The 24,529-nt window shown below is 42.9% G+C and overlaps 1 protein-coding gene across 3 annotated transcripts in view; it reads left to right on the plus strand.

Moving 5' to 3' along the window:
* The window catches only part of ARMC9 (armadillo repeat containing 9), a 290,214-nt gene that overhangs the window by 49,532 nt on the left and 216,153 nt on the right, over positions 1 to 24,529 (plus strand). For all 3 annotated transcript variants that reach the window (XM_069727004.1, XM_069727005.1, XM_069727006.1), the window contains exons 5-7: positions 9,641 to 9,796; positions 15,535 to 15,627; positions 23,140 to 23,164. In XM_069727004.1, coding sequence (XP_069583105.1) covers positions 9,641 to 9,796; positions 15,535 to 15,627; positions 23,140 to 23,164 — 274 coding nt within the window. The remainder of the gene's footprint in view (positions 1 to 9,640; positions 9,797 to 15,534; positions 15,628 to 23,139; positions 23,165 to 24,529) is intronic.

Consider the following 24,529-nt stretch of genomic DNA (forward strand, 5'->3'; position numbering starts at 1 on the left):
TGTGACCCATATAATGCTGCATAAAGGTTGATTATGGCCCCATAAGATGCTCCATATGATATTATGCCCCATATGCTGCTGCTGCAATAAAAAAAAAATGACATCTTGTCCTGAGCAGGCGGGGACAGCGGCACTTGCGATATTCACCTGTCCCCGTTCCACCGTCGCGCGCTGCTCTGTCTTCTGGCTCTCTGCAGTGACTGTTCAGGCAGAGGGCGGCATTCACACTAAACACGTCATCGCGCCCTCTGACCTGAACGTCACAGCGAGAGGACACGGAAGTCGAAGCGGCCTGTGGCGGTGGAACGGGGACAGGTGAATATCGCAATGCTCACCCTCCCCCGTTATACTCACCCTCCCGGCGCGGTCCCTGGTTCTCCGATGCGATGGTCTCTGACGCCGGAAGCTTGTTCCTGTGTTTAGCGGTCAGTGATACCGCTCATTAAAGTAATGAATATGCGCTCCACCCCTATGGGACTGGAGTCTCATCGATATTCATTACTGTAATGAGCGGTACCACGTGACCGCTGAACACAGGAAGAGCTGCCGGAGAAGCAGGGATATGCAGGGACCGCGCCAGGAGCAGGTGAGTATGATGTGACAGCTGCCGCTCCCCCTCCCTCGCCAACCCCTGGGACAATGACTCGAGTGTAAGCCGACAGGGGCACTTTCAGCCTAAACCTTTTCAGTCTTGATGCAGTGTCTTTTTGGTACAGGGCAAGTGACACATTAAGGTGGATCGTAAGGTGTAAGTATATGTGTGACATGGCCACAGTTGCACAAAAAGATTTTGTAAGAGTAAAAAAAAAAAGTATATATTAGCCTGTCAGCCGATCCTACTGATATCGATGGGTCCAACTGACAGGATAATGTATGAGGATCCCAGACATTATTGTGAGAGTTAGGAATCTGGTATGCTCAATTTAAGACTGTCGATATCTCTCCGAGATAAGCCACCACCATAGATGTCTGGCCGTGGTTCTCATGGAGAACACGAGCAATTAGCTGAGCAACCGCTCCTGTGCATGGTGTGTCGGGCGAGATAATGGTTAGCCGAACCATCATTGGGCTGACAGCTATCTAAAGCGCATTGTGCCTTTAGCAGAATACACCTAAGGGTGAGCTTTTATCAGTCCTTAGAAAGGTTCCCATTCTTGTCTAACCATAACGGCTGTTTTGTATTACTAATAAGTCACTTAAATTATTCGCTGAAATTGCTCCCTTTTATTAGTATGAGGCTTTATTCATATTTCATACAATCATACAGACCCATACAAGTCAAAGGCTTGGCATTTCAGATCTATAGGAGTGAGGAAAAATAAAATGGATATCAAACGGAAGCCATCCATGTGCAGCATAGTTTTCATGGGCCCAAAATCTGACAGCCATGTGGATAGGGTGTGGGGTGTACCACTCACCATCAATGCATCAATGCTTGATGACACAAAAGAGCATAATAAAACCAAAAACACTCAGTTTCAAAAAATCACAGTAATCTGCAAGTGCTAGTAAAAAGATGTAAAAAACAGGGTATTTGGTTGATACGTTTATTGCAAAAAATGTATGCTAAGCTGCTCCACCAAACGTCAAGGTATACCCACATAGAGCAGTCCTAACTGATGAATGCCATTCCTATCTGATGTATTTAAAAACCTGATCATCTGTATATTACCTGTGTGAACAGGGTTCAGAGAGGAAATGCCCATGTGGACATGCTGAGTGGAACAGCTTTTGTGCAGATAGCCCACAAGGAGTGGTGGGTAACTCCCTAGTCTTGTAGACACAAGAGAACAATTATGGAAACCGGAACATATGGGCTACTTGCACAGTGAACAAGTCTGTAGGAACATGTTCACACAGATACAGATGATCAGGTTTTTACATCTTTTTACTAGCACTTGCAGATTAATGTGATTTTTTGAAACTGAGTGTTTTTGGTTTTACTATGCTCTTTTGCGTCATCAAGTTTCTTGGTGGTGTGTGAACATGTTCCTACAGACTTGTTCACTGTGCAAGTAGCCCATGTGTTCCTGTTTCCAATGCATCACTGCTGTGTGAACTTTTTCAGTTCTCCTTTTCTTTTTCGCTGTTTTCCTTCTCCTTTCTAGTCACGTGATTGAAGTCTAACTAACCGGCAGGCGAAATTAGTGCCCTCATTGTCGCCAGACGTCCAGTTCGGCTACAGATCTGTGTCAGCAGCGAAGCCTTTGCCTTTAGCTAAAACGTCGTCCCCCTCACGACATACATAATCTGGCCGCCATCCTCATTTGTCTTTCTTTCTCACTTCTGCCTCCCCCATCATTTGTAACAACTCTAACCTGTGGAGGCCTATGAATAAATAGAGTACAAGGCTATTATCTTCACAGGGTAATGTTTTAAAATGGCTGCCTTAACAACAGGGTGGATTTGAAATCACGATTTAAATCACTAGTCAGTAAGGCTTGATTTAAATCAGTGATTTAAATCAAAGTTTCTACCTAACTGAATTTGACTCCGCAGAGGTCCCAGCCTCTTCTTCACGGCAAAAATGTTACAACATGAACAGAGTTGAGAAAAAGACCTTAATCCTATTGTTCTACAAACCTATGAATACAGAATCAACCCCTTCAGTGCCAAGTCCAAGAAGTTAAGGTACCGTCACACTAAACGATATCGCTAGCGATCCGTGACGTTGCAGCGTCCTGGCTAGCGATATCGTTCAGTTTGACACACAGCAGCGATCAGAATCCTGCTGTGATGTCGTTGGTCGCTGCAGAAAGTCCAGCACTTTATTTCGTCGCTGGACTCCTGCTGACATCGCTGAATCGGCGTGTGTGACACCGATTCAGCGATGTCTTCGCTGGTAAACAGGGTAAACATCAGGTTACTAAGCGCAGGGCCGCGCTTAGTAACCCGATGTTTACCCTGGTTACCAGCGTAAAAGTAAAAAAAAAAACAAACACTACATACTTACCTTCCGCTGTCTGTCCCTCGGCGCTCTGCTTCTCTGTCACTTACTTTTACGCTGGTAACCAGGGTAAACATTGGGTTACTAAGCGCGGCCCTGCGCTTAGTAACCTGATGTTTACCCTGGTTACCGGCATAGTTGGTCGCTGGAGAGCTGTCTGTGTGACAGCTCTCCAGCGACCAAACAGCGATGCTGCAGCGATCCGGATCGTTGTCTGTATCGCTGCAGCGTCGCTTAGTGTGACGGTACCTTTAGACAATATGTTTCTGATTGTTTGGAGTGGAATAGATCTGCACAACACAAGAAGAATGTGAATCTAAGTGTGAGGAGGAGGAAGGGCAAGCAGACAAGAAAATGAAAGTGAAACTTTGAGCACAATACTGCAGCATAGCCACAGACAGACAAGTCTGGATCTGTTTGTGTGTACGATCTGAGGTTTATTACATTCTTTCCTTATAATGGCAGCAGGCCGTAAAAGAGACCCAGTTTGGGAATATTTTAATGAAGCTCCTTCGCCTATCGGTAAGGCAGGCATGCGTGCAAAATGCAAACGATGCAACAAAGAGATGCAAGGCCTGGTGGCGCGAATGAGGCAACATCATGAGAAGTGCGGTGATGAAGATGCTTGCCCTTCCTCCTCCTCACACTTAGATTCACATTCTTCTTGTGTTGTGCAGATCTATTCCTGAAGGGGTTGATTCTGTATTCATAGGTTTGTAGAACAATAGGATTAAGGTCTTTTTCTCAACTCTGTTCATCTTGTAACATTTTTGCCGTGAAGAAGAGGCTGGGACCTCTGCGGAGTCAAATTCAGTTTTGAGAACTGCGTAAGTAAAGCGAGCGTCTGTGATAATATAGGAGAGAAACTGCCCACTAATCCTACAGAAACCTCTGGAAGAGCATGGCATTGTGAATGTTACACATATATACAGCCTTTATTCTACTGAGTTAAACAACTCAGCTTTATCTCATGATGGAAGAACCTTTGGATGGTAAAATATTTTCCTCAAAAAGCAGTTATTTAAAAAAAATCCGATTTAAATTAAAAAAATCTGATTTAAATAAAAAAAATCCGATTTTTTTTTTTTATTTTTTTAAAAAAAAACATTGATTTTTATCCACCCTGCTTAACAATATTGGTACTGGTGACATACGCTACAGATCGTATGGAGAACCACAGCATAGCTCTGTCCTTTAGGCCCTAAAGAGTTGAATCTTTCAGGGTCTGAAATCTTTTTTTGGAAATGGTAATCTGGATCTGTGCAAACCAGGCTTGGGGGTCTGGATTTTTGATTACAGACTTCCTGTCTTTGGCCTTTTGTGGTCCTTGCCATATATCTGACAAGTGAGATATCTGTCTCGGGAGTGGTCTGCTTTTCTTGGCTTATAAAAGATGGCTACTCATATCCTTGTCATGGCTATATTTAATGGTCTATTGTCTGTGATTGTTAATGCCCTCTCCTCCGTCTTACGGTACTAATTTGTCCTTGCACCTCCCTTAAATTTCCTGGTTATAAGCAATTATTTCTCCATAAGCTAAAGTTAGATCCACCCCACTGGAAACAAATGAGTATAAATGTAATAGAAATCATTTTCTGGCAAATATCTGTACTAATACTGACCAGGCTGCATCTAATGTTGTATTTCTGACCGTAGTAATTGTCTTACATGCTGGCCAATCTGCTCACTGTACAGTGGTGGTTGCTATTTTGTAAGAATAACTCCAGGTTCACTTATGTTCTTCAGTCCTGTTAATAGGTACGAGATGTGACTGGTTAAATATTTCTTCAACATTTTTATTAATTTCCATACCTGATCCATCTGGGATAGATTTAATCCAACCTCTTTTGCCTATATAAAATATTACTTATTTAAGTGATGTGAGACCAATTATTACGTGATGTATAGAAATTCAGATACCAGAATGATGAAGTCTTTTGGGTGGAGCACATTTAAAAAAATTAAAATTCTCGTGATAAGTAATTGGAGACGTTAAATGATAAACTCTGATATAAAATCTATGTACAATACTTAGGGGAAAATCTACCAAGTGGTTCATAGCTTAAAGGGAATTGTCACCCCAAAATTCGCCTATAAGCTAAGGCCACCAGCTATAGATAAACCCCCGATGTAACCTGCAAGATAAGAAAAACAGGTTATATTATACTCACCCAGGGGCGGTCCCGCTGCGGTCCGGGTCCTGCGCCTCCCGGGTCCGGTGCCTCCCATCTTCATACGATGACGTCCTCTTCTTTTCATCCTGCCGCGGCTCCTGCGCAGGCGTACTTTGTCTGCCCTGTTGAGGGCAAAGCAAAGTACTGCAGTGCGCAGGCACCAGGAAAGGTCAGAGAGGCCTTACAGAATGCTATAGATAGGCCCCTGAGGCCGGTGGCCTTAGCTTATAGGCGAATTTTGGGGTGACAGATTCCCTTTAAAGGCTTTGTCTGAGATTTTTTTTTTCCTATGGCGCTAAGAACTTACTGCCAAGTATGTGGTAACTACCTGCATGTTCTTGCCTGCAACGATCTCCCAACTCAGGCGGCGATTACTCGGCTTTCTGTGATCTCACTTCAACAGAGCATGTCCTTCTCTCCCGCTTTGCTCTGTTACTGAGGCATCACTGTTGTCGTCATGCTGATTGAAAGCCTGCTGTACTCTGCCTTCTGTCACTTAGCATGACATTGGCAGTGATGCCCCATTGAAAGAGCAGAGCGAAAAGTAGAAGCTTTGTGTCTGTAATGGCCATTGCGTTTTTATGTAAATGGATAAACTCCAGACCATTTTTTCTTCTGTAAGGTTGGTCTGATTGGTCAGAAACCTGAGTGTCTAAATCCCATTTAGGTGCACGCCCAGGAGGTATATGCCAGACAGTGACCACAGTATGGAAGGATACCTATGCCTCCATTCACCATTAGAGATCCATTGCATATTGCTGTGGCCCTCTGTGTAGGAACCAAGTTAAATCCTGTAAATATGCAAATACATACCAGGCAGATGGAGGCCAAAATTAATCTCTTGGTGAATGTATGAAAATAGTAATGTACAATCTAGGAGCTTTTGCGGGCATGTATGCTTGGTTAAGTGCACCAACACTGTGTGCACTTTGGTTTTCAGATTGGTACCATGTGAAAAGGACATTTAGGCTACGTGCACACGATGCGGATTTTGCTGCGGGTCCGCAGCAGTTTCCCATGAGTTTACAGTACAATGTAAACCTATGGGAAACAGAAAACGCTGTGCCTATGCTGCGGAAAAAAACGTGCGGAAACGCAGCGGTTTACATTCCGCAGCATGTCACTTCTTTCTGCGGATTCCGCAGCGGTTTTACACCTGCTCCTATAGAAATCCGCAGTGAAATCCGCACAAAAACCGCGGTAGATCCGCGATAAATTTGCAGCAAAAACGCAGCGTTTTTGCGCTGCAGATTTATCAAATCTGTTGCGGAAAAATCCGCAGAGGACCATTCTACGTGTGCACATAGCCTTAGGCTATGTTCACACGTTACATTTTTGCTGTGTTTTTTATGAAAGCTGTGTTTTACAGTACCATCAAAAGCAATGATACTTCAGAAATCTCATGCGCACACATTGATTTTTTTTTTCCTGACTGAATTGGGAAACTGCTTTTTTTTAAAACTGCAGCATGTCACTTCTTTCAGCGTTTTTGCACCCATAGCAAGCAATGTATAAGTGCAAAAACCAATGGCAACGTTTTTTTGCTGTGTTCATAGTGCAAAAAAGCAGGTACAGAAGAATGTGAAACCCATTTAATTTTGTGATTTTTCTCAAGGTTAATCAAAAATGTCTTGATCTCCTCACCTGAGATTGGCATCTACGATTAGTACAGTTTAATTAAATTAGTGATAAGTGTTAAAGTAAATGGTGTCTGACCCATGTGTGAAATTGAACAATACTTGACCAACTCAATATGTGAAAGTAAACCATGCCCAGCCTACAAAAAGCCCTGCCAATGTCTTGAGTAAACTATTCCAGACCAATTTAACTCCCCCGCTATTTTTACATTTGCAATTGTGTATTTTTTCATGAACTTTATTTTGTTCAGACATAATTTTTTTCCCCCACTAAATTGTATCAAATTGCCTTTTTTTCCCAAAATGTTTTATGGTTTCACATATGTCTTACATTAGTGGCCTAACACCTTGCATTGTTCATGCTTGTGTGCTGGAAGCAAAGCTGAACTTTGGGATCCTGAAAAACGCAGCCAAAAAGCAGCAAGAAAAGCAGAAGAAAAAGCCAACAAAACCTGCTTTTTTTTACTGCCTAGAGATTAGGATTTTGCGCAGAAAAAAAGTCCGTAAAAAGCAATATGTGGACATAGCATAAGACCTGCCTTTTTAATGATATTTTCTTTATTTAGATCACTCTCTACATGTCTCCCTCTTTCTCTTTCTCTATAGCCTTACAACATTGGGGTCTTGGGTTCAAATCCCACCAAGGACAACATCTTCAAGGAGGTTACATGTTTGGGTTTCCTCTTACACCATAGACCTATTGATAGGAAATTTAGATTGTGAGCTCCATTGGGGACAGTGATGATGACATCTGTAAGGCGCTGCGGAACAAATAACGCTAGAAAAGCATGTAATAAAAATAGGATGTAATCTACTATATAATTGTCTAAGGGTCACTTCCGTCTTTGTGTCCGTCTGTCTTTCTGTCTGTCACGGATATTCGCGGCCTCTGTCGGTCATGGAATCCAAGTCGCTGATTGGTCTCGCCAGCTGCCTGTCATGGCTGCCACGACCAATCAGCGACGGCCACAGTCCGGCGGAAAAATGGCTGGTCCTTCCTCCCCGCAGTCAGTGCCCGCTCCGTACTCCCCTCCAGTCAGCGCTCACACAGGGTTAATGGCAGCATTGACCGCGGTGTAACGCACTCGGTTAACGCTGCTATTAACCCTGTGTGACCAACTTTTTACTATTCATGCTGCCTATGCAGCATGAATAGTAAAAAGATCTAATGTTAAAAATAATAAAAAAAATAAAAAACAGTTACATAGTCACCTTCCGGAGCTCCCGGATCGAAGCGGCCGGTTACCGATGCTCCTCGCGACGCCCCAGTGACCGCTCCATGCATTTCGGTCTCGCGAGATGACGACCTTACGTCATCATCTCGCGAGACCGCAATGCACTCTTCAGCCGGAGCGCGCGAGGAGCATCGGTAACCGGCGGCTTCGATCCGCTCCGGAAGGTGAGTATGTAACTATTTTTTATTTTAATTCTTTTTTTTTTTAACAGGGCTCTGTGCTGTATACTATGTGACTGGGCAATATACTATGTGGCTGGGCAATATACTATGTGGCTGGGCAATATACTATGTGGCTGGGCAATATACTATGTGGCTGGGCAATTGTTATGATCCGGTGACCTTGGAGCAGCATGAAAACTTTCACTGGAGTAGGTGGTAACTATACTGACCGCAAATCCTGATCTTAACACCGCAACTAGAAGTAGCCGTGGGGTGTACCTAACAAACCCTAGACACCTCGTCACAGCCGGAGGACTAAATACTCCTATAGATGGAAATAGGAATTCTACCTTGCCTCAGACCAGAACCCCAAAGGATAGGCAGCCCCCACAAATATTGGCTGTGAGTAGGAGAGGAAAGACACACACAGGCAGAAAACAGGATTTAGCACAAGAGGCCACTCTAGCTAAAATAGGAAAGGATAGGACAGCGTACTGTGCGGTCAGTATTAAAACCCTTCCAAAAATATCCACAGCAGATTATACAAAAAATTCCTCCATCTAACTAAAGACGTGGAACGTATATCTGCAACTCCAGAGACTCCTACGCTTAGAGCAGGAATACAATCAAAAAACAAGCACACAGCTTGTTTGCCATAGAAAAAGAAACAGACACTTATCTTTTGCTGAATTGGCAGCTAAGCAGGAGAAGCCAAACAGAGGTCCAACACTTCCCAAGAAACATTGACAACTGGCAAGGACTAATGAGTCCTGCAAACCTAAATACCCCAGTCAGAATTGCAATCAGCAGATGCACCTGTCCAGGACTGCAGCCCAGGGACAACTGCATTACCACCTACAACCACCGGAGGGAGCCCAAAAGCAGAATTCACAACAGGCAATATACTATGTGGCTGGGCAATATACTATGTGGCTGGGCAATATACTATGTGGCTGGGCAATATACTATGTGGCTGGGCAATATACTATGTGGCTGGGCAATATACTATGTGGCTGGGCAATATACTATGTGGCTGGGCAATATACTATGTGGCTGGGCAATATACTATGTGGCTGGGCAATATACTATGTGGCTGGGCAATATACTATGTGGCTGGGCAATATACTATGTGGCTGGGCAATATACTACGTGGCTCTGTGCTGTATACTACGTAACTGGGCAATATACTACGTGGGCTGTGCAATATACTATGTGGACATGCATATTCTAGAATACCCGATGCGTTAGTAGTAAATTATATTTATTACTAGATGGTGGCCCGATTCTAAGACTCACAGTTATCCAAATTTCTTATAAAAGATAACTTGGCCATTAACTCAGTCAGTTGTTCATATATGAAAAAGAGTTTGGTATCATGTTTTATGGATGAATTTTATGAACAGGTCTTTAAATAAGTGTGTCTTGGGGAGTACATTTGGCATGAAGTAAAAATAATAATGCATATTGCTTTCCTGTTTGTATATAGGATCGTGCTGACTGTGAAGAGAGGATTTCTCATTTTAAAACCTACTTGGAAACCAGCGGGGCGGCACTGAGCCAGACTACAGAATTCCTTCCCTTCTATGCCCTTCCCTTTGTTCCTAATCCAGCTGCTCATCCATCCTTCAGAGACCTTTTCCAGGTAGCTAATAGCAAAAAATACCCGGCTGCATAATGACTCTTTCGCCTGTATGAAAAGACCATTTAATTTAATTGCGTAACATGGAGGCTTGAGCATTTGATATTAGTTTTGTATTTGTGTTGTCGTTACCGCCAAGTTCTTTATTATAAAACCCATTATTATGACTGATAGGCACTTAAGTTAGGAAATGAGGCCAGAGCATTGCAGGAAACAAACACGAGAGGTTTCTTGTTGAGCTTGTAGAGTCTCTTAGCTTGTGATGACCCCTCTCAAAAACAGTCAAACTGACAGAATTGTTACATGGGTATCACAACGCAATGAAAAATAAATGAAATGTTCTGGTGACATATAACCGTTTACAGAACGCATTGCTTTAATGTGGGCTTTCCTCTTTCAGTCATTCCAATAGACTTATTTGGTTTGATGAATAATAAAATAATTGTTTTCTGTAAAATAAAGGTTTAATGGTCATCATCATTTCTACACATTTACAGTCATGATTGAAAATGTTGGCACCCTTGAAATTGTTCCTGAAAATGAAGTATTTCTTCCAGAAAATTATTGCAATTATACATGTTTTGTTATGCACATGTTTATTTCCCTTGTCTGTATTGGAACAACACAAAAAAACAGAGAAGAAAAAGTCAAATTGGACATAATTTCACACAAAACTCCCAACATGATCCCTGACAAAATTGTTGACACCTTTCCAAAATTGTGGGCAACAACTTTGTTTCAAGCATGTGGTGCTCGTTCAAACTCACCTGTGGCAAGTAACAGGTGTTGGCAATATGAAAATCACACCTGAAACCAGATAAAAAGGGGAGACGTTGTCTCACATCTTTGCATTGTGTGTCTGTGTGTGCCACTAATCATGGAGAACTGTTTGAGAACTTGAGAATAAGAATTGTTGACAAATTTTAACAATCTCAAGGTTACAAGTGCATCTCCAGAGATCTTGATGTTCCTTTGTCCATGGGGCACAACATTGTGACCCCAAACACACCTCCAAGACGACCACTGCCTTGAAAAAGAAACTGAGGGTAAAGGTGCTGGACTGGCCAAGCATGTCTTCAGACCTAAACTCTACTGAGCATATGTAAGGCATCCTCAAATGTAAGGTGGAAGAGAGCAAGATCGCTAACATCAACCAACTCTATGATGTCGTCATGGAGGAGTGGAAGAGAGTTCTTGTGGCAACCTGTGAAGCTCTAATGAACTCCATGCCCAAGAGACTTAAGGCAGTCCTTGAAAATAATGATGCCAACACAAAATTTTGACACTTAATGCTCAATTTGGCCATTATGACTTAGAGGCGTACTCACTGTTGTTGCCAGTGGTTTAGACATTAATGGCTGTGTTGTCAAAAATACCTCCCAGTCCAAAAAGTAGGAGGGATAAAGAGGCATAAACATGAAAACTTAACATTTACAATATTTTATTGGAAACATGTTTTTTAAAAAAATATTTTCACCAGAATTTAGACAAAACGACATTTCAATTAAAAGTAGCAAGGTGTAAACTATTATAAAGCTGGAGACTTAGCAGCACTCAAAATTATGTAGATACCGTATATACTCGAGCATAAGCCGACCCGAGTATAAGCCGAACCCCCCCCCCCCCCTAATTTTGCAACAAAAAACTGGGAAAATTTATTGACTCGAGTATAAGCCTAGGGTGGAAAATGCAGCAGCTACCGGTAAATGTCAAAAATAAAAAGATACCAATAAAAGTAAAATTAATTGACACATCAGTAGGTTAAGTGTTTTTGAATATCCATATTGAATTAGGAGCCCCATATAATGCTCCATACTGTTGATTATGGCCCCATAAGATGCTCCATATAAAATAGGCCCCATATAATGCTCCATGCAGTTCTTTATGGCCCCATAAGATGCTCCATACAAAATAGGCCCCATATAATGCTCCATACAGTTCATTATGATATCATAAGATGCTCCATATACAAATATGCCCCATATAATGCTCCATTCAGTTCTTTATGGCCCCATAGATGCTCCATATAATGCTCCATGCAGTTCTTTATGGCCCCATGTAATGCTCCATATAATGCTCCATGCAGTTCATTATGGCCCCATAGATGCCCCATATAATGCTCCATGCAGTTCTTTATGACCCCATAGATGCCCCATATAATGCTCCATGCAGTTATGGCCTCATAGATGCTCCATATAATGCTCCATGCAGTTCTTTATGGCCCCATATAATGCTCCATATAATGCTCCATGCAGTTATGGCCCCATAGATGCTCCATATAATGCTCCATGCAGTTCTTTATGGCCCCATATAATGCCCCATATAATGCTCCATGCAGTTATGGCCTCATAGATGCCCCATATAATGCTCCATGCAGTTATGGCCCCATAGATGCCCCATATAATGCTCCATGCAGTTCTTTATGGCCCAATAGATGCTTCATATAGCCACATGTAATGCTGCTGCACTAAAAAAAAAAAAATAAATGACATACTCACCTCTCGTCGCTGCCCGCCTCTCCGCACTGACTGTTCAGGCAGAGGGCGGCGCGCACACTAATAAGTCATCGCGCCCTCTGACCTGAACAGTCAGTGCAGACGACGCGGAAGACAAGGCGGCGGTGGAACGCGGAAAGGTGAATATGACATACTCACCTGCTCCCAGCACTCCGGACGCGGTCCCCGCATGTCCCACGTCTCCGGGAGCGGCAGCTTCTTCCTGTAGTGAGCGGTCACGTGGCACCACTCATTACAGTAATGAATATGCGGCTCCACCCCTATGGGAGTGGAGTCCATATTCATTACTTTAATGAGCGGTACTATGTGACCGCTGAACAGAGGAAGAAGCTGCAGGCGCCCAAAGACCATGGGACATGTGGGGACCGCGCCGGGAGCAGGTGAGTATTTGACAGGCGTCGCACCCCCTCACCCGCCGACCCCCAATCCCCCGCCTTCCATGACTCGAGTATAAGCCGAGAGGGGCACTTTCAGCCCTTTTTTTGGGGCTGAAAATCTTGGCTTATACTCGAGTATATACGGTAGATAGTAGTTCCTAATAATGGCATACAAACACAATCAAATCAATTACTGTATACATATAATATATAAGGAAGGTACAATGTACTTAAGATAATGTGCAGATGAAAACAGTGCTTTCAGAAACAAGCAGTTTTTGGACAGTAAGGATGTTGGGACATATTATATTAGGGTCTAGTGACCATGAACCCATCAAGGATGATAGGAAATTCCTAAAGAGGAGATATGTTTAATCCGGCTTATACATGAAAGTGCTTGTGCATATAATATTATCGTCAAGTGACTATGAACAAATCAAAGACAGTAGGGAATTCCTAAAAGAGGAGATATGCTTAAACCTGCCATATATGAAAGTGCCAAGTGCTTATTATTATTTATTTATATAGCACGATTTATTCCATGGTGCTGTACATGAGGAGGGGTTACGAAATATATCAAATATACTTAGTTTTGCTGGAATAAAAGGGAGGTCATGTGGCTATAAACAAGCAGAGAGCTGCAAAGCAATCATTCAGAAAGTGAATAACTTACATTGGTGTCAGTCCAGCTAGTGATGTACCCTTGCTACAACCCCGACAGTGCCGTTTCGCATACCAGGCTTCCATTGAAGGCATCCCCAGATCATCACCGATCCTCCACCAAATTTCACAGTGGGTGCAAGACACTGTGGCTTGTACGCCTCTCCAGGTCTCCATCTAACCATTAGACAACCAAGTGTTGGGCAAAGCTGAAAATTAGACTCATCAGAGAAGATTACCTTACTCCAGTCCTCTATGGTCCAATCCTTATGGTCTTTGGCAAACTTCAGCCTGGTTCTCCTTTGCTTCTCATTGAAGCAATGAGAAAAACAGTTGGTTCCTTCTGCTCAGGCAATGTTCCCCAACTCTGAGGACTGTTTTTTCCAGCAGGACAATGCGCCATGCCACACAGCCAGGTCCAGGCTCGGACTGGCCCATTGTGGAACAGGGGAATCCCCCGGTGGGTCCCTGTGCAGACACGGCCCCCCAACCCCAATCCTTATGGTCTTTGGCAAACTTCAGCCTGGTTCTCCTTTGCTTCTCATTGAAGCAATGAGAAAAACAGTTGGTTCCTTCTGCTCAGGCAATTTTCCCCAACTCTGAGGACTGTTTTTTATTTTTACGGTTCTGCATTATAAACTTCTGTGAAGCACTTGGTGGGTCAAAGTGCTCACCACACCTCTAGATAAGTTCCTCAGGGGGTCTACTGTCCAAAACGGTGTCACATGTGGGGGGTTTCAATGTTTAGGCACATCAGTGGCTCTCCAAACGCAACATGGCGTCCCATCTCAATTCCAGTCAATTTTGCATTGAAAAGTCAAATGGCGCTCCTTCGCTTCCGAGCTCTGTCATGCGCCCAAACAGTGGTTTACCTCCACATATAGGGTATCGGCGTACTCAGGACAATTTGTACAACAATGTTTGGGGTCCATTTTCTCCTGTTACCCTTGGTAAAATAAAACAAATTGGAGCTGAAGTAAATTTTTTGTGAACAAAAGTTAAATGTTAATTTTTATTTAAACATTCCAAAAATTCCTGTGACGCACCAGAAGGGTTAATAAACTTCTTGAATGTGGTTTTGAGCACCTTGATGGGTGCAGTTTTTATAATGGTGTCACACTTGGGTATTTTCTATCATGTAGACCCCTCAAAATGACTTCAAATGAGATGTGGTCCTAAAAATAAAATGGTGTTGGAAAAATGAGAAATTGCTGGTCAACTTTTAACCCTTATAACTCCCTAACAAAAAAAAAAATTCCAAAATTGTGCTGATGCAGAGTAGACATGTGGGAAATGTTATTTATTAAGTATTTTGTGTGACATATCTCTGTGATTTAATTGCATAAAAATTAAAAGTTGGAAAATTGTGAAATTTTCCAAATTTTCGCCAAATTTTCGTTTTTTTCACAAATAAACGCAGGTAATATCAAAGAAATTTTATCACTATCATGAAGTACAATATGTCACGAGAAAACAATGTCAGAATCACCGGGATCCATTGAAGCCTTCCAGAGTTATAACCTCATAAAGGGACAGTGGTCAGAATTGTAAAAATTGGCCCGGTCATTAACGTGCAAACCACCCTTGGGGGTAAAGGGGTTAAACTTTTTTGTACAAGCTTGAGAGAGACCTGAACGGTCAAAACAATGCTTTGTGCATAGGGCAAAAAGTGAATTTTTTTCCATTTTTTTTTCTACCCCTGGTGAGTGCTGTCCATCAACTTTTTTCGGGGACTATGCGTAGATCAAGTGGATTCTGGTATTTTTTATGAACACTGTCATTTTCTGTTGAGGGTGTGTGGATATATATTTTTTTACCTCTTTATTACAGTCATGGCACTCTTTGTATCTTTAGTGGGAGGCAGACATTATTCATTGGTTTCAGACAACACAGAAACATACCGTATTTAAAAAACCACAGCTTTTTTGGCATTCCTGTAAATTGAGTCAGCAGACACTCTTCCCACTATCTGTAAGGTTATTGCGCATTTGTGAGAGTAAATGGTGGTTTGCTGGGAGTGTAAATTCCATGAATACAATATTACATTGCTTGTCACACATTGAGAATATCCATATGAATCTGTGTAATTTGCATTGCAGCAGCATTGCCAGTATTGGACTGCAATGTGTGAGCTGTCCTTACTAGCTGGGTATAGTTATCATGTATAAATATGCTTTTGTTTTCACAGGATTCCTGGGCTACTGAGTTAAAATCTAGGCTGGAGAAGTTCTTGTCACTGACTCTGAAGGCTGGAAGTACTCCTCGTCTTGTTACATTATATGTATCCTTTTTGATATCATACGCTATCATGATAAAACAATGGCATGCATGGTTTGTGAAATATTTATTCTATTAAAGAGGTATTATCATGTTAATAAATTAATTTAGTTTGTTTGACAGCAAAAAAAGAAAAGTAGCAAGTTTACAATTGACTTTCTTTATTTCTACTTTCATTTTCCTGGAATGAGAGCTTTTATCTTCCACAGTGTACAGCTTGTTTCCATGGAGCTCGTCCACCAGAGCCTGGCCCAGTGTGTGCAATGGTTGGATTCCAGGAGAGGAGTTAACAGCTAATACCCCAGCCACCTCTCTTCATCCTATTGATTACTTTACCTCATAAAGTTTCTCACCTCCCTCTCATTCTGCTCCTGACAAGCTGCTGTTATTAACCTTACAAAATCACCAGCCATTGGCATCAGCTGCTTCCAGAACTGGTATCCTAATCATGGCTCTCACTTTCCTGAGTTCTGTTCTTGCTCAAATATTCCGTTATCACTATATTTATATAGAGAGATAATAATGCAGGCTAATGAACAAACCACTGATAGCACACGCTCTGTGGTAACAAATTCAGCTGAGTTTTAGGGTATGTGCGCATGCTACAAAATTCCATGAAAAACTGGATTTTTTTGTTAAATGGCAACTTGTCAATTCTTTCGGTGTTTTTGCTGTATTATTCACCCATTCAAATAAAATGAAAAGAAAACCACACCTAAAAATGAACATTAAAATATATATAAAAAGTTCTGAAACGCACCAGAACTGTAACTCAGGGATGAATGCCTGCCTTACCAGAAACCAGTAAATGAGGAGACTTCAGAGTTGTGAGACAGCTTGAGAAGAACTCTTTAAATAATGCTTTCACATATATGTTCACCTTGTTGCTTTACCATTTAAACGGTGTTACAATTAACAAGTCTTAGCCAAGTCTCCTGAACTATTGCGGGGAGAATATGATAGGGGATAGAAGCAGCTGTGAGGACTCCTAGAGAGCCTGTGAGTCCTACCTATCCCCCCATATTAGTGTGTGTGTGTTTATTTCCAGGACTGGCATCTGCACCGTCGCAGCTACAGCCACAAAATTTTGCACAGTCACACGTCTGGACCCCGAGAGCGTCATAGGCTATGTTGTGAGGCGAAATTTTAACCCCGCGCTTTCCAATTCACCAAACAATTTTGCCCCTATCTACATAGTGGGGAAAAAGTGAAAGGAAAAGTGTTGGGAGGCAAATTGACAGCTGCCAGATGTGATCAAGGGGGACTTAAAGAAGGAGAGCGATGGCGCCAAACAGTATATACTGTACAGTTGCTAAGGTGGGGCCCCGACATGGGATACCACACACGGGGATATGAACACACACACAAAATGCGCCACACACTACCACGTGCTTGAACACATATACCACCCTCAGCACACATTTCACCACACATATACCAACCTCGCCACATAAAAGTCGAAACACAAAAGTCGCCGCTCAAAACTCGCCATGCGCAAAATTCGCCACATGCAAAACTAAGTTCATGCAAAATTCGCCACATGTGCAAAACTCGCCTCATGGAAAACTCGCCACACGCAAAACTTGCACACGCTGAAAAATTGCCACATGCACAAAAGTTGCAACACATGCAAAAGTTGCCTCACACAAAACTTGCACATACTCAAAACGCACCACACATAAAACTAGCCTTGCGCAAAACTCGCCATGCGCAAAACTTGCTGCACACAACTTGCTACACTAAGGTTGGTTTCACATTTGCGTTTTTTTTTTGCGTTTTTGCACAAAAAAAACGCAAAAAAAGCATTCGTTTTTTCCCTATACATAACATTAAACATGCGTTGTGTTTCAGAAATGCAACATGTAGGCTACGTTCACATTTGCGTTCTGCCGGGCTGCGTCGGGCGCAGCCGCGGCGACGCATGCACCCCTATATTTAACATGGGGGCGCATGGACATGCGTTTGCATGCGTTTTGCGATGCATGCGTCTTTTTTGCCGCAAGCGTTAGAGCGCAGAGGACGCAGCCAAATGCATTTTTATGCGTCCAAAATCCGGCAAAAAAAGGACGCATGCGTCGCAAAACTATGCGTTTTGCATGCGTTCTTGTTTGCGTTGTGCGTTGCGTCGCCGACGCAGCAGCGCACAACGCAAATGTGAACGTAGCCATAGTAATTTCTAGCAGCGTTTCTTTGCCGCAAAAAAAGCATGCGTTTTTTTGCGGCAAAAAAACGTATTGATGTCTATGTAAACACATGCGTTTTTAAGCACATGTGTTTTTAAATGCATGCGTTTTTATAGAAAAACACAAGAATACACACTGATAAGCCACCCCCCAACCCTATCCCTAAGGGACCCTAACCCTAAGGGTTAGGGTTAGGATCCCTAGGGTTAGGGCTAGGGTTAGGGTTTGTGTTAGGGTTAGAGTTTGGGTTAGGGTTAGAGTTTGGGTTAGGGTTTGTGTTAGGGCTTGAGTTTGGGTTAGGGGTAGAGTTTGGGTTAGTTTGGGTTAGGGTTAGGATCCCTAGGGTTACTAGGGATCCTAACCCTAGGTATTTCTGTTTATAGTGGGTTTTCTAGTTGATTTTGATGATATGAACGTAGCCATAGTAATTTCTAGCAGCGTTTCTTTGCCGCAAAAAAACGCATGCGCTTTTTTTTGCGGCAAAAGAACGTAATGATGTCTATGTAAACGCATGCGTTTTTAAGCACATGCGTTTTTAAATGCATGCGTTTTTATAGAAAAACACAAGAATACACACTGATAAGCCACCCCCCAACCCTATCCCTAAGGGACCCTAACCCTAAGGGTTAGGGTTAGGATCCCTAGGGTTAGGGCTAGGGTTAGGGTTTGTGTTAGGGTTAGAGTTAGGGTTAGGGTTTGTGTTAGGGTTAGGATCCTTAGGGTTAGGGTTTGTGTTAGGGTTAGGGTTTGTGTTAGGGTTAGAGTTTGGGTTAGGGTTTGGGTTAGGGTTTGTGTTAGGGCTTGAGTTTGGGTTAGGGGTAGAGTTTGGGTTAGGGTTTGTGTTAGGGTTAGGGTTAGAGTTTGGGTTAGGGTTTTTTCCCTATACATAACATTAAACATGCGTTGTGTTTCAGAAATGCAACATGTAGGCTACGTTCACATTTGCGTTCTGCCGGGCTGCGTCGGGCGTAGCCGCGGCGACGCATGCACCCCTATATTTAACATGGGGGCGCATGGACATGCGTTTGCATGCGTTTTGCGATGCATGCGTCTTTTTTGCCGCAAGCGCTAGAGCGCAGAGGACGCAGCCAAATGCATTTTTATGCGTCCAAAATCCGGCAAAAAAAGGACGCATGCGTCGCAAAACTATGCGTTTTGCATGCGTTCTTGTTTGCGTTGTGCGTTGCGTCGCCGACGCAGCAGCGCACAACGCAAATGTGAACGTAGCCATAGTAATTTCTAGCAGCGTTTCTTTGCCGCAAAAAAAGCATGCGTTTTTTTGCGGCAAAAAAACGTATTGATGTCTATGTAAACACATGCGTTTTTAAGCACATGCGTTTTTAAATGCATGCGTTTTTATAGAAAAACACAAGAATACACACTGATAAGCCACCCCCCAACCCTATCCCTAAGGGACCCTAACCCTAAGGGTTAGGGTTAGGATCCCTAGGGTTAGGGCTAGGGTTAGGGTTTGTGTTAGGGTTAGGGTTTGTGTTAGGGCTTGAGTTTGGGTTAGGGTTAGAGTTTGGGTTAGGGTTTGTGTTAGGGCTTGAGTTTGGGTTAGGGGTAGAGTTTGGGTTAGGGTTTGTGTTAGGGTTAGAGTTTGGGTTAGGGTTAGGATCCCTAGGGTTACTAGGGATCCTAACCCTAACCCTAGGTATTTCTGTTTATAGTGGGTTTTCTAGTTGATTTTGATGATATGAACGTAGCCATAGTAATTTCTAGCAGCGTTTCTTTGCCGCAAAAAAACGCATGCGCTTTTTTTTGCGGCAAAAGAACGTAATGATGTCTATGTAAACGCATGCGTTTTTAAGCACATGCGTTTTTAAATGCATGCGTTTTTATAGAAAAACACAAGAATACACACTGATAAGCCACCCCCCAACCCTATCCCTAAGGGACCCTAACCCTAAGGGTTAGGGTTAGGATCCCTAGGGCTAGGGTTAGGGTTTGTGTTAGGGTTAGAGTTTGGGTTAGGGTTAGGGTTTGTGTTAGGGTTAGGGTTTGTGTTAGGGTTAGGATCCTTAGGGTTAGAGTTTGGGTTAGGGTTAGGGTTTGGGTTAGGGTTTGTGTTAGGGCTTGAGTTTGGGTTAGGGGTAGAGTTTGGGTTAGGGTTTGTGTTAGGGTTAGAGTTAGAGTTTGGGTTAGGGTTAGGATCCCTAGGGTTACTAGGGATCCTAACCCTAGGTATTTCTGTTTATAGTGGGTTTTCTAGTTGATTTTGATGATTGGCAGCTGTCACACACTTCTCATCATGCGTTTCAAAAACGCAAACGCAGGAAAAAACACATGTAAACGTGTCAAAACGCCGAGTTTGTGTTAAAACATGCAAAAACGCATGCGCCTATAAAACGCAGTGTTTAAACGCGTTTAAACACGTTTTTTCACCAAATGCGTTTGCGTTTAAAACGCTGCGTTTTTAAACGCAAATGTGAAACCAGCCTAACCTGTCACATGCAACTCGACACACAAAAAGTTGCTACACGCATGTCGCCACACAAAACTCATCTCACAAAAGTCGCTACATGCATGTCGCCACACGCAACTCAACACACACACAACTTGACTCATGAAACTCGCCCTAAAACACACACAAGTCTGGTATTATCCTTCAAAAATAAAAATCTGATTTAATAAGCAGACAAACTGCAAGAGCAACAAATGTACTATATAGGAAATACGGCAGCTGTCAGTCACATGACCTGTCTATTATGTGTATGTGTGAGCTAATATATACTGCCAGGGGGGAGGGCTTCCTGTTGGCTGTGGATTTATCAGGCTGCCAATTTAGCTTACAAATACTGAGGTAAAAATACTGACCAAATAACGTGTGAACGCGGTCTAATACAGGAGGAGATGACATACAGGTACATACTGTATACAGAGGAGATGACACACAGGTATATACTATATACAGGAGCAGATGACACACAGGTATATACTATATACAGGAGATGACATACAGCTGTATACTATATATGAGGGAGATGACAAACATGTATATACTGATGGGAAAATGAGAGGTGTGAGGTGAAAATGAGAGGTGTGAGTGCAAAATGAGAGGAGTGAGGGAAAATAGTGGAGTGACAGGAAAATGACAGATGTGAGGTTGAAATGACAAGTGTTAGGGGGGAGTGAGGGGGAAAATGAGAGGTGTAAGGGAGAAAATGAAAGATGTGAGGGGGAAAATGAGAGGCGTGATATTTACCATGCCCAGGCAACGCCGGGCTTTTCAGCTAGTCCCCTATATAGGTGCAAGTGCCAGAAATGAAACCTACATTTATTAGACATTGTGTCATTCCTTGAAAATTTCATTAATGGCCAAGATTGTAATAATGCTTTTTATTCCCTCTAGAGCTAAGCGGATCATTAAATGGACCATTTCAATTATAATCTGTTCCACTTGCACTGCTGCTGCCATTTTTTTCTTTCCATATTGAATGAAGCTCTGTATTGTAGACTGCTACCTTTGTCATATTGCAGTTGTTCTACATCGTACTAGGGTATTTGGCAAATGTTTTAGGAATAGTTTCCCTGACCCGATTGCTGAGCTCTAACTTCTTCTCACTACCCTAATTTGTTGGATTTATGTCCTGATCTTTTATACAAGGTCTCATAGTTTAGCCTAGCCAATGAGGGGGATTAAGTGATGTCATAGCTGCGAGGCATTAAGCGGAAGCCTGTGTGGCCTCAACATAACGACATTAGTCTACTGTCTGATCCTTCATCAGGGGGTGAAATGACGCCAGGCATTTTTTTTGTGATCATATTGATTTACAAAGTGTTCGTATCACCGTGTTATCCAAGCACGCTCGGGTGCTGACCGAGTGACTTCAGAATGCTCGAAGAATATGTTTGAGACTCTGCGGCTGTATGTTTCACAGCTGTTCGACAGATACAAACATGCAGAGACTGCCTAACAAACAGGTAATCCCTGCGTGTGTTGCGGCTGTCGAACAGCTGTGAGACATGCAGCAGCGGGGTCTCGAACATATTTTTCGAGCATGCTCAGATAACACCTTATCCGAACACTTTCGCTCATCACTAATCTGCAGGGACCTGTGAATTTCAGGAAATTCGACTCTGACATCGATACTCTGCTGCTCGATCTGCACATCTCCAATCACAATCTTTAAATATTCTACTTTTGTTTTGAAATATGATCGCATGAATTGAAATTAACAGCCATTTCCTAATATATATTAGTTTGTGCCATTCTGATCACAGTTCTCTACCCTTTGCCCTGCGAATCCCTGATTATTGCACAAGGTACACTGTTACCATATATTGTGTAGTGAAAGTAATTACAGTGCTGGTGACAGCCCCAAATTAGCTGTGACATGTCTACTAGAGTTCTATCTATGCAACTAAAAATAAAATTTAAATGACATTTTTTTGGCTGTGGCTCTAGGATGACCCTTAGTGACGCGCACTCTCTGCAGGGTGGCTCATCATGACATGAAGCAAATCTAAAGTAATGGATGAAGCAGTGTCCTAGCAGCTGTTCATGCCAATGTAGTGACATCTGTGGCATTGTGATGGTGCTCTCGAATATCACTTGTATCCTGATCAGTTTTTTTTTTGTCCTCAACTGATGCTGAAATACATCTGTTGGCATTGCTTCAAGCTTTTTCATCATTTTCAAGACCTTGAAGAGCTTCCCTGTCACTGAGTGGAACATGAGATGCTGCCGTGAACAGTTTTGGGCCAGCTCCTGGTGGTACAAATAAACTGACGCCCTTGATACCAGAAATGATCCCATAGAAACCGATTCTGCTATCCCTTTCCCTCCCATGTGTAAGTACCATGATGGAGGAGATTTAAAAATAAAAACACCGGTTGGCTGTGTGAGTGAAAGCAAACTTCCATATCTAGTGTGGAGGAGATGCTGAAGATGATTTTAAGAACATAAAGCCATTTTAACACTAATTAACTTTTCCATAAGCTCACTGGAGTGGTCACTGGCATGGCATAATACGCTCGCTCTGCGGTTAGTTTGCGCATACCATTTAGGATACTGGCATGTGACTCTTCTAAATGTAACTTTTGTGGTGAATCATTTATTGCCAGTTCAGCAGAAATATGAAATCATTGCACAGCTGTGGGGCAGTGAATAAAAGCTCTTTTTTTTTAAATATAAGTACAGCTCTACATAGTAATTCAGCAGCTCATGTTGGCTGCACTTGAGAGATGTTCACAAAGAATAAAAACACTTCTCGTCCAACATATACATGTAATCCAAGGAAGAGCATTTCATTTGATGGCTAGATGAATGTCAATAAGAAACTTTTTCAAAGTGCATTGTACATTTCCTTAACATATTTAAATATCAGAAAGAGAGTGGCCAATGTAGCAAAGGTGAGTTTAGCGCATATATCTACTATATAATTGTCTAAGGGTCACTTCCGTCTGTCTGTTTGTCCTTCTGTCACGGATATTCATTGGTCGCGGCTTCTGTCATGGAAATCCAAGTCGCTGATTTTTGCCACAACCAATCAGCGACGGGCACAGTCCGGAAGAAAATGGCCGCTCCTTCCTCCCCACAGTCAGTGCCCGGCGCCCGCATACTCCCCTCCGGTCAGCGCTCACAGAGGGTTAATGGCAGCGTTGACCGCGGTGTAATGCACTCGGTTAACGCTGCTATTAACGTGTGACCAATTTTTTACTATTCATGCTGCCTATGCAGCATGAATAGAAAAAAAGATCTAATGTTAAAAATAATAAAAAAAATAGTTATATACTCACCCTCCGGTGACCCCCCGGATCGAAGCGGTTACCGACGCTCCTCGCGACGCCCCGGTGACCGTTCCATGCATTGCGGTCTCGCGAGATGATGACGTGCGGTCTCGCGAGACTGCTACGTCATCATTTCGCGAGACCGCAATGCACTCTTCAGACGGGAGCACACGAGGAGCGTCGGTAACCGCTTCGATCCGGGGGGCCACCGGAGGGTGAGTATATATGGTAACTATTTTTTAATTCTTTTTTTAACAGGGATATGGTGCCCACATTGCTATAGACTATGTGGGCTGTGCAATATTCTACGTGGACTGTGCAAAATACTACGTGGCTGGGCAATATACAACGTGGGCTGCGCAATATACAACGTGGGCTGCGCAATATACAACGTGGGCTGTGCAATATACTACGTGGGCTGCGCAATATACAACGTGGGCTGCGCAGTATACAACGTGTAATGCGTGGGCTGCGCAATGTACTGCGTGGGCTGTGCTATACACTACGCATACATATTCTAGAATATCCGATGCGTTAGGATCAGGCCACCATCTAGTACGTATATATTTGTGTATAAATATGTGTATTCATAATTTCGATATTGAAGCATATACATATTGTAAGGTGGCAGCTGGAAAATTACTCCTGTGATGACACTGAGGCGCTCCTGATTGTGTTTGAGAGAGAGAGGTGGACCAGGACAAATTTCCTCTGGAACAGTTAGTGGAGATTCTGGTGCTATATCTTACTGGGGAACCACATAAGGTGTATTATGAACTGGCTCTTCAGGACGCCAAGGAGTATGTCAATCTGAAGGCAGAGATTTTGGCTCATCTGGACATAACACTGGCAGTCAGGGCACAAGGGTGCATTACTGGGGCTATCTCGGGAACAAAGTTCCCAGTCCCGGATGTTTAATCCCCTGCGCTCGGTGCATAAATGGCTGCAGCCTGAGATTTGTTCCCCAACACAGATGGTGGAGAGAGT

This window comes from Ranitomeya imitator, chromosome 5 (assembly GCF_032444005.1).
Source record: "Ranitomeya imitator isolate aRanImi1 chromosome 5, aRanImi1.pri, whole genome shotgun sequence".
Lineage (NCBI taxonomy): Eukaryota > Metazoa > Chordata > Amphibia > Anura > Dendrobatidae > Ranitomeya > Ranitomeya imitator.